Genomic DNA, 11,172 nt, shown 5'->3' with positions numbered 1-11,172 from the left:
CTCTACCAATGCTCTATTACATCTTCTGTGCACCACACCAATAAGATAAATATAACACAAAAATTCTTGGGCTGGTTAATGCATTAAATTTTAGGATGCAACATTAGTGGTGCTCTAATACCAAAAAAGAACCAATGGACTAATATTTAAACAAATTATTCTTAGTTTTATTAAAGAATATAGTGTTCGGTAGAGGACCACTGGCCTTTTCATAAAACCTAGCTAACTCAGTAGGGAACCGTGAGGACACCGGGATTCCATTAGAGTTTTGTAAGGGGTTTACAGTCGTTTCCACAATCTGCTTCTGGATCACTGGTTGGGCCACTACTATTGTAGGTTCAATAAACAACACCAAGTTCAATTCTAGGTCATTCTCGACACATACAGACTCAAACCCTAAATGATATTTTCTATTTTCAAAAGAAATATTTTAACAAAGTAGACTCAGATTCTGATAATGAATCTAGGAAAGTAAGGCGAAGGGTCTTCAACTTATCCAATAATGACGAGTAAACCTCCATATAAACAGGTGACTAGAGGAGTTGTGATCCTAAATTCTTTAGAATTAATTAATGATGTGACTAGGGTTTTCCTTGTCTACTAACATCTTCAATATCCAAAGGTATAACAGACCTGCAGTTATGGCATCCTTTCAGGATTATGTCTGCATTGAATTTTGACTCTTAAATCCAGTGAAGAATAGCGTGATGCTGCATTGCGGTAAACTCTGAGGTCATACATAACAGCGTGGGTGAAACTCCCATAGACCGAATTGAAAGACAGGTTAATAATTTGTAGTTTAATTTTTAAGGAGGCCTGTTCCTGTACATCTCAAGGGCATTTGACCAATCATTTGGAGCAGATCCTACATACATTTTTGGGCATACGAATTGCATATCTGAATACAGGAAGATTTCACTAGACAAATTCCTGAGCAAAGTGCTTTTGTTAAAGATGTGAGCCAAAATATATGTGACCTGCATAGAAAATTGATGTGATGAATTGTTCAACATGTGATTCAAATCATTGTTCAGATTAACCAATTAGATTTTATTATTAATAATAATATAAATAATAACAATCATATTATTAATAGCATCTTCGGGAAAAAATGACATAAAAATATTTTTATCAATGCTTTTCGAACCATCCAGTGTGGTTCATCTTCACGATAAGATAAGTATATTTTTATGTGATTTTCTCCGGAAGATATTATTAATAATATTATGGATCACAGAAGTCTTAGCTCAAATACAATCATATTATTATATATTTATGATTATTATATTAATAGTATATTATATATTAAAATAATATTAAGTTATTGTATAATATTTTATTAATACATTATTAGTAATATTTCAAACTCTAATATAATTCACATTTAATATATTATTGTTATATGTGAATTAATGTGGTTGAGCTAGCACAATCATATTAAAAATATTAATGTAGTTGAGATATGAATAAAAGCTTCATTTGTATCTACCATTGATAAATATATATTAATAAAAATATTATTATTATTATAATTAATAGCAATTTTAAATTTATGATAATTAATATTTAATTTTTAATTATTTAATATAATTTAAATATTTAATAATATTATTAACGGATGATAATAGTAGTAATATTAATTAACAATAATAATTTTAATAACAATAATTATTTTAGTAAATGTGATTGATATGTGCCTAAGGCTTCATTTCTATCTAAGACACAAGTTATTGATAAATAATAATAATAATATTTATTTTTTATTTTTTATAAAATGTAAATAAATAATAATTTATTTTCTTTAAAAAATAATTAATTTTTAATATTGATTTAGAAAAATATAAATATTTAAGTATTGAGGGGATTTTCCTAGTACATTATATTAAATATCATTTTTTGAGATTCAACTGCATTAACAAAGTCATTCATCTATGACCATTTAGTAAGTAATATAAATATTTTTATTTTATTTAATGTTATAATTTATATTAATTTATGTTAATAAAAAAATAATTATTATTATAATTATTACTTGTTAATAATAATTTACTATTCATAACTAATAAATAATAGTTAATGTAGCCCCAAGGGTTAGCTCAATCGGTCAAGTCGGGGCCTCGCCAATGGGAGGTCACAGGGTCGAAACCTGAAAGCTCTTGGGGTTAGGTCTGTGGTGACCGAGGGGTGGACCCCCTTCGGGTGGGGTCCACCCAGATTTATCGAACCTGGAGTAGCGGATCAACTGACCAGGGTCCGTGAACCAGTTGGAAAAAAAAAAAAAAAAAAAATAATAGTTAATGAATTAATTGGAGATATGATAGAGTAGATTTCGATTATATCGGGACTGGAAGCTCTACATAACCGTTGTGGTTTCCATGGAGGCCTCGGGGGCCATAACCCCGGGGATTGACAGTCACAGACCTCGCCCCGCGCTGACCTGATACTTTCACCCCCATCCTGCCTGGTTTTACCCTCTTCCGTGGTTATTGTTTTGTGTTTTATCGTGAAGCAACCCTGGTAACCTTGCTCATGGTTTACTGCCTCCTCGACATCTGCTGCTCTGCTGACCGTAACTGTCGTTTTCGATGGAGTTGGACGACGACGTAGACTACGAGGTGGACCCCAACCCCGACCAAGTCATCTGGGTGCACCACCGAACAAGGGCAAGCTCTGGTTCTTTGCTGCCAAACAACAACCGCGGACAGTTGCCCAGTCCGTTCCATTCCGCCCAAGCCCGAATGATAAACACCCTCCGCCCTCTATCCACATTGATCTCTCTCCAACGACCTTAAATTTGCTAGGCACCTGCCTCCATTCCTCCCCTACATTCGATGCCCCCACCCTCCATAGACCTCTCTGCCCTCGTGTGCACCCTCGTCCTCTCGCATCCCTCCGACCGGTCCCCCTCCCCACTCTATCCCTGCTCTCTCCAGTGCAACCCTAGCTCCTGGAAGTACAAACCATAATACCCCGATTCGATCTGGGTGCTTCATTTCCCCTATCCCTAATCCCAAATCCACCCCGTCCAGTGCCCAAACTGTCAAGCAAGGTTGCAGGGGTTTACTTAAGGAACATCTGACGGCTCACCGCTTAGATAAGCCCAAGAAGGGAAGGTGCCTCAAAGCTGTGGACAAAGATATCAACCTTACCCTTGGTGAGGACATTCCGATGGGGGAAGTTGCAGACACGACAAAGAAGGTTTTGGTTGGACGAGTAAGAGGAAGAAACTACACAGTGGAACGTCTTCGCCTCTGGACCTCGGAGATTTGGGGCTCCCTTCTCAAGGAACTTCCCATCATCAGAGTCTTGGCTCGTGGTTGGTTTGCCCTTAGGTTTCACAAGGAAGAATACACGGATTGGATCCTCTCTTGTTTCTGGCACATTGAGCTGGCGCCAGTACTGCTAAAGAGATGGGATCCCCTATTCGACCCAGAGCGCGAACAGATGGGTGCAAGGCCGATCTGGGTTCACCAACTGGGCCTCCCAATGCAATTTTGGACCCCTCCTGTATTCAAGTGAATAGCAGATGCTCTAGGGACTTATCTAGAACATGACCAGTCTTTCGAAAAATCTAGGATTATGACAATGGCAAGAATCCTTGTTCATCTAGATATGAGGGAGGGGCTAGAGGAGAAAATAACACTACATTGGAGGCATTTATCATGCCGCCAAAAGCTGGACTACGAAGGAGTGCCCTTCCATTGCCGAAGATGCCACAAGGTGGGGCATCTGTATAAGGATTGTCCTTTTCTCTCTACTTCCACACAGGAGAATGTAAGGGGTGTGAAACACCGACTGTCTGAAGAACCGAATGTGGACGAGCAGCCCTCAGGTCAGGATCACTCTAAGGAAGCGGATGGAGTCACTGCACAGCAAACCAGTACTCCAAGGATACCATCTACATCCCCTCCACTGTCTCGATCTCGGTCTGTGGTGGATGTTGCTCCTACATCGGGTAATGATCCTCTTTCCTATTCCTCTGCTCATCATTACAATAATTTACATTCATCTTTGCAATCTCTTGTGTCCCACTCTGAATTTTTTATGAGTCCACTACCCCCCATTAACTGTGGTTTTGAACCTCCCTCCCCCATCTTCTCGACTACCCCTCCGTCCCTTCTTGCACTTAACCCCCTCCTTCAACCATCTTCCTCCCCCTCTGCATCAGGTCCGCACTCTTACAACCTTCGATCCCGTCCATTGAATTGCATCCCCCTGCTTGGCCTTGGTATACCCCCTCAATCTGCAGAGACTAAACCCTCCAGAGGTAGACCTTCCAAGCTTGCAAAAGCCATCAAATCTGCGGTGGCTGATGTGGCGCAGGGTCGTCAGACCACTATTGAAAGGGCACTTAGAGCACCTGAGCCCTTTGAATATGTTCCCTAATGATTTGGATTTCATTCAACTGCAGGGGATTAGCCAACCCTAAGAAAAAATTGGCTCTTAAGCGTCTCTTGAACCGATCCCCCTGTGACATTTTATTCCTTCAAGAAACCCTAAGACCCTTCGATCAGATCATTAAAATTCTACATTCTCTTCTTCCTGGTTGGCACTTTCAAGGCCTGGATGTTGTGGGTAGATCTGGGGGTCTTGCCATGGGTATAAACCCTAAATCCATCAAAGTGATATCTTCTTGGGGTGGCATGGGCTTCTTGGGCATGGACATTCTTACTGCTGATTTAGGCAAACATATCCGAATCATGAATATCTACACCCCCAACCAAAATAGACTTGCATTTTGGCAATCCTTACTGGATAACTCATTGATCAATTGTTCCACCATCATCGGGGGAGACCTAAATTTTTCCATTGGGAATGAGGAATCCTGGGGTCATCACTCTCAGATTGACTCTCTCTCAGACCAGCTGAGTTCCCTCCTAGACCTATATGGGCTTATTGATGTCCCCATGAACAATAAAATTCCCACATGGCATAACAGACATACTGGTGATGCTGCCCTTGGAAGAAGGCTAGACAGATTTCTTATACATGAAGAGCTCCTCCGAACCCTAGCCCTATACAGGCAATGGGTTGGCTCAGGAGGCATATCAGACCATTCCCCCATCTACCTGGAAGTGACCGGTCCTTCTAGGAAACCTTGGGCCCCTTTCAAATTTAATTCATCATATTTAAAAGACCCAGACTATGTCAAATTGGTCTCGGATTTCTGGCAAGCACAGCCTCCCCTCAGAGATCAGAGGAAGGCCATAGATTTCTGCACGAACCCTAAATCAGCTCAAGAGATTAACCATTGACTAGTCCAAGAAAAAAAAAGAGAGGGATGAACAATCTTTGGTGGACATTGAAGATCAGTTGGCCTCCTTAACTAATGAAAATGGGCTTGGCTACTCATCCAATGAAGCAAAGCTCCACCTTGTGGAATTGGAATCCCAGAGATCCAAGATCCTTCTGGATAGGGAAGAATTATGGAGGCTCAGAAGCAGAGAAATTTGGCTGCAAGCAGGAGATGGAAATACAAAATTTTTCCACAATTTTGCAAATGGAAGGAAAGCCAATAACACCATTTGGAAGATGCCCATGGAACAGGAGGGATTGGCCTCCACTCACTCTCAGCTTGCCCAGCTAGGAATTGCCCATTTCAAGCGACTATTTAAAGCCCCCACTGCCCCCTCTCTGCCTGAAATCATCAATCTTGCTGGTCACTTTCCTAGCTTCTTGGATCTAGATGGCATCAACGATCTCATCAAACCTGTCTCCATGGGGGAACTCGAAAGCACTCTAAAATGGTTCAAGAGAGACAAAAGAGCAAGCCTGGATGGTTGGCCTATGGAATTTTATATTACTTTCTTAGACATAGTTGGCCCGGACCTGCTTGGAGTAATTGAAGAAATTCAGACTCTTGGTCGCATATATGCCCCCCTTAACTCCACCTACATATCCCTCATTCCAAAAACCAACTCCCCCTCCTCCTTCCATGACTTCCACCCTATCTTACTCTGCAATTGCCTATACAAAATCATAGCCAAGATTATAGCCAGCCATATCAAGCCTATACTATCTGACCACATCTCTCAAGAAAAATTTGCTTTCCTACACAACAGACACATTCATGAAGCCATTGGCTCTACCCAGGAAGCCCTCCACTCTATCCAATTGAGAAATCTCAAAGGAATGGCTCTTAAAATAGACTTATCAAAAGCCTTTGATAAAGTAAGCTGGCTATACCTAAGAATGATTCTCACTCATCTGGGCTTCCCTCTGGAGTTCATTAGTTGGATCATGGGCTGTATTACATTTGTATCTTTTGCAATTCTCATCAATGGGTCAGCCTCCCTATCCTTTCAGGCGGAAAGGGGAATAAGGCAGGGTTTCCAATTATTCCCTCTATTGTTCCTCCTTGTCATGGAAGGCCTGAGTAAGTTGATAGATTCGGAGAAGCGATCTGGGAGACTCAGGGATTGAAGATTACTGATCATTTTCTTTTGACCCATCTTCTCTTCGTGGATGACATACTCATATTCCTAAATGGGAGTGTACAGGATATCATTACTCTAAAAGATTCAGTAAAGCTTTTCAGTATTGCTACAAGGATGGAAATCAATAGGGAAAAGTCCTCTATATCCTTCTCATAATGCTCCCACCAAGAAATACAACTCTCACTACAAAATTTTCCCTATCAGATATTGGATCTGCAGGTTGGACTGAAGTACCTGGGCTTTGGACTCAAAGCGGATGGCTACAAACTAGCTGATTGGGTCTAGTTCATTACAAAAGTGGAGAAAAGAATAAACATCTGGAGTCATCGCTTCCTTTCCAGGGCAGGAACACTGATACTTATCAAAGCAGTATTAGAAGCTACCCCTATGTTTTGGATTTCCTTGGCATGGATCCCCATGGGGATTCTTAACAGAATCCAAAAATTTTGCAGCCATTTCTTGTGGAAGGGACAAAAGGAGGGGAAGCCGTATGCCTGGGTTAAATGGAGCAAAATTGCACTACCCAAAAAATGGGGAGGGAGGGGATTAAAGCAGCTTTTGGCTTTCACACAAGCACTGGCTACTGAGCAAGGGTGGAACTACTCCTAAAACACAAGAGTCTCTGGTCAGAGGTAATCTGCCACAAATATATCTGGCCCAGCTCCATTATTGATTGGATAAGGCGTCCCTATTGGAATAGAAAAGGTATTTCAGTCATTTGGAGGGCCATTCTAAACACCCTGCCCATTATCAAAAGAGGTCTTATCTGGAAAATTGGAAATGGTGCATCAGTGCGCAGTGGGATTGATCCCTAGATCGGCAGTGGGAATGTATATCAACTACCACCATAATTGATCACACTCCTCAACAACTTGGGAATCCTATACATTTCGAAACTTGGAGACCACAGAAACACTACTTTTCTTCTACAAGCATGGCACTCTGGTGCGGAGTGGAATATCCCGCTTCAATGGGAAAGACCGTGGAAAAATTATATACAAGCTCTATCAGAATCCCATGTTTGACTAAATGAAGAGGAGGATGAACTAATTTGGGGTCTTTCCAAAAAGGGTCATTACTCATCCAAGCAAGGATATGATCTCATTCAAGCAAAGGCAAAACCAGACAGACTAAAGAGTTGGTGGAATCACCTTTGGAAGTTGAAAGCTCCCCCGCGCACAAGATTATTAATGTGGAATATTCTTGAGGATAAAACTCCCACAAGAATTAATCTAAGGAAAAGGGCTTACATAGGACCTACTTGGTGTGTACTCTGCCATCAAGAGGAGGAATCGAATCAACACTTATTCCTCACTTGTCCTACATCAAAGCTGCTATGGACATAAGTATTGCATACTCTCAACATTAACCAAAACTGGCATGGTGCGGATATCCCAAGTGCCTGGGACAACTAGTGGGGAGAAGAAAATGATCCAAAAATTAGAAACCTGCCACTTCTGGTCTCTTGGCACATTTGGTTGGGTCACAACAGCATCATATTCCGAGACAGGCTTATAAATTGGGCCCTGATCCCACCTAAAATTAGCTTGGGTTATGAGGAAATCCCAGTTGAAGAGCACATCAACAGACCCAGGATCATTAACCAGGAACAGATCCATAAATCTCGGCCCTGGGCCTATTTTGATGGGGCGACACAAGCTCAAGGTTGTGGGGGAGGCATAATATTCCATCTATCAGACACACATTTCTTTCGGATTTGCATGGGATTGGGCAAGGGCACAAATAATTATGCAGAGCTGATCTCCCTTCGACACTTGATTTATTTTGCCATTCTCAAACAATGCAGACATATCCAAATATATGGGGACTCCAAAAATGTCATAAATTGGTTTAACAATACAACTACATGCCATGCATTTTCTCTAAGAACTATTATGGATGATATTGTTTTTTTAAAAACACATTTTGATCATATTTCATGCTCTCACATCTACAGGGAGCGTAATGAAAGGGCGGACAAGATTTCGAAAGAGGCAACGCATCGTCCTCGAGGAGAATGGCTGATCACTAAACATACTCCGGAAAGAGTCTACCAGTACTTTCACAGGCCATACATAGACCGGGAACTTCGGCGGGCGGATAGCCCCTAAGATCTACAGCACTTTTTGTCTATTTTATACAGTTTTTCAATATTTGTAATTAGCACCTTCGAGCTCCTGAACAACCATCACCCACAGGTGACATTTTGGTTATGTAATATCATAGTTGTACAGCACACCCTACTAGGTCTACATATAACCTTCTTGGTACTATAACAGCTGACTAAGGTCACAGTATTTGCATATGCCTTTGGGCATCTACAACATGTAATTTTCAACAGATAATGGAAATTACGATATTTCTCCCCAGGGAAAAAAATAGTTAATGAATTAATTATTATTAAATAATAATAATAATATTAATTAATAAAATATTAATATTAATAATTAATTCATTTTTACATAATAATTATTATTATTAAAAATAAATAATAATAATTAATTCTTTGTCACAATGTGATGTTGTGTAATGTCCCTTCCTATATTATTTTGGAACATGATTAATTTCTATATTTTGGGGCCGATTTTGGAGGTGATGGGGCCCATTCGATTTTTATTAGGAGATTATACTTAGGAGAATTTATTTTGTTGTGGTTAAATTACACATGGGGGCCACCCACACTAGGGAAAGACACACTTCCTAGTTCGGTTTGCATGAAGGTGGTTAAGTTTTGCATGTAGGTGGCTAAGTGAGGGCCCATGATGGAGGTAAAATTGGAGGGAAAAGTGCTTCACGAAACCTATATAAGGAAGGTACCTCTCCTCATTTCATTCATCTTATAGCAGTATATCGATTTCTCTTTGGTTGCTCGAGCTGCTCAGCCGAGTCACTAGCTGTTTAGCACAAGTTCTTTATGAAAATAACTCACCCTTTCTTCGAGGGACTTTGAGTGCCACCCTAGGAAGGTTTTCTTCATTTCTTCAGTAGGAGGATCACATTGTGATTCCTAGTACTAGCATTCCCTTCCAAGTTGTTTGTATTACTAGGGGACGCAGTGGAGAGGAGGTCAAGTACATTGGTGGTGCTTAGCAATGGATATTTGACATGGGATTTTCTGGAGAGGAGGCTAGGGAGGATTGTCAACATCTAGGAGAGTTTGGAAGCTGATTGAGCTTCCGGCTTGGCAATGTGGCTTTCGCACTACCTAAGCTAGCGTAGAGGCAATGTGTGGGAGCTCATTTGGTGGGTAGAGTATCAGTCCTTGAGGTTGAGCTTTGTCATGGAGCTTAGAGGAAATATTTGGAGTGGTGTTTACTTCCATTTCAGAGCTTGGAGCGGGACATTGTGGTCATTCCTTGTAGGTCGTATTTCTGGAAGCTGTTTGGAAGGCATGGGCCATAGAAGAGGTCGAATTTGAGAGGTCAAAATATGGCAAAACCATTTCTGGGTTTATCTGGGTTTTTGACAAGGATCTCAGCTATAAAGATTCAGAATTATCTAAGCAACGAAAGTGGGGTTTCAGACGTATCTTTGCATCAGACACTACATAATTGTTGGGGATTGTATAGTGCCTTTGGGGGTCGATTTTGGGAGGTCAAAATCGGGCCAAACCATTTCTGAGTTTTTGTGGGTTTTGGCCAAGGATTTTTTGGCTGAAGTTTTATCACTTCCTACAACGGAGACAGGTTTCTTGCAGCTCCTTTCCAGCGAGCAGTTGTAGTTACTAGGAGACACCGTAGAGCATTAGAGGAGCAATTATTTCCATCATTAAGATTACTGTTTGACACCTGAGTTATGTCAATATTTCCCTTGAGGAAAGCTCAGGTGCATTTTACTCACTATTGTACTTGCTCCAGTCCATTAATAAAATGGCTCAGCTGGTTCACATTTATGTTGTGTATTGAGCATTTGTTATTCGTTTAATTTTTCTATGTATGAATCGCATTTTCTTTTGTATATCACTATTTGTTCCAAATTTTCTGCATTTGAGACATTAAAATGGTATGAGAGCATGATCTTGGCCCAATTGTGGGAAACTAGCCAGAAGATCATGGAAGTTTTGGGTATGAGTGCACAGTGACGGGTGAAATCAGAGACAAACCCATGGCTCAAGGGAAATCCAGTATGCAGAAATTCTAGGGTAGACTTCATTGGGACAATGAGCGATTAGCCCAATTGAGGAGGGTGACAGAACAAACCCATCCTCACCCTTACAACAGAGATGTTAGAGGTGATCAGGTTGTGGGGATGCAACCATCTACATCATGTGGGGAAAGTTGACCAGATCAAAGCACCAGATCTCCTGAAAGGAGTAAGCAGGACAGAGACAGTTAGAGGGTGAGTACAAGGGGCACTTTTGCTGGTGGGGACCTGGCTTTAGATATCAGGAGCCTGAGGAGGAGGTTGAGAATGATGCTGACAACCCCTGGATGCTGAGGAGCACATTGATATACCCGATGTGGCACATAAGTCTCCTTTATTAGAGACCTCTTTGATAGCCCCGGTTGACACCTTGGTGGAGAAGATAGAGCCTACACATATAGAGCCATTTGTTGAGGAGGAGCCACCCATGGATGAGATGCCAACAGTTGTTGAGGTATCTGAAATTATGACCAAGTTTACAGGCGATATATGCCCACGACAATTCCACCAGTTTCAGGCAACCTTCTAGCATTAAAAAGGAAGGTCACATTAGTGCATGAGGCTATTTTGTAGTAGAACGAAGAGTTGGATG

The 11,172-nt window shown here is 41.0% G+C and overlaps 1 protein-coding gene across 1 annotated transcript; it reads left to right on the top strand.

Moving 5' to 3' along the window:
* The first annotated feature begins 3,585 nt into the window (after positions 1 to 3,585).
* LOC149222488 (uncharacterized) lies at positions 3,586 to 5,255 on the top strand. Its single transcript, XM_089387610.1, has 2 exons — positions 3,586 to 3,926; positions 4,412 to 5,255. The coding sequence occupies exons 1-2, from the start codon at positions 3,586 to 3,588 to the stop codon at positions 5,253 to 5,255; spliced, it is 1,185 nt and encodes a 394-aa protein (XP_089243736.1).
* Positions 5,256 to 11,172: the final 5,917 nt, after the last annotated feature.

The sequence above is a fragment of the Pinus tabuliformis genome, chromosome Q (assembly GCF_031772625.1).
Source record: "Pinus tabuliformis cultivar Carrire ecotype Pingquan chromosome Q, CPIR1, whole genome shotgun sequence".
NCBI classification, from domain to species: domain Eukaryota; kingdom Viridiplantae; phylum Streptophyta; class Pinopsida; order Pinales; family Pinaceae; genus Pinus; species Pinus tabuliformis.
The sequence above is the reverse complement of the archived record's forward strand: the minus strand, read 5'-3'. Positions and strand labels throughout refer to the sequence as shown.

Excerpts from the sequence above, each read along its gene's own strand:
- LOC149222488 (XM_089387610.1), top strand. The coding sequence starts at position 3,586 with ATGGCAAGAATCCTTGTTCATCTAGATATGAGGGAGGGGCTAGAGGAG. Across the intron at positions 3,927-4,411 it reads CCTCCACTGTCTCGATCTCG|GGGATTAGCCAACCCTAAGA; the intron begins GTCTGTGGTGGA and ends ATTCAACTGCAG.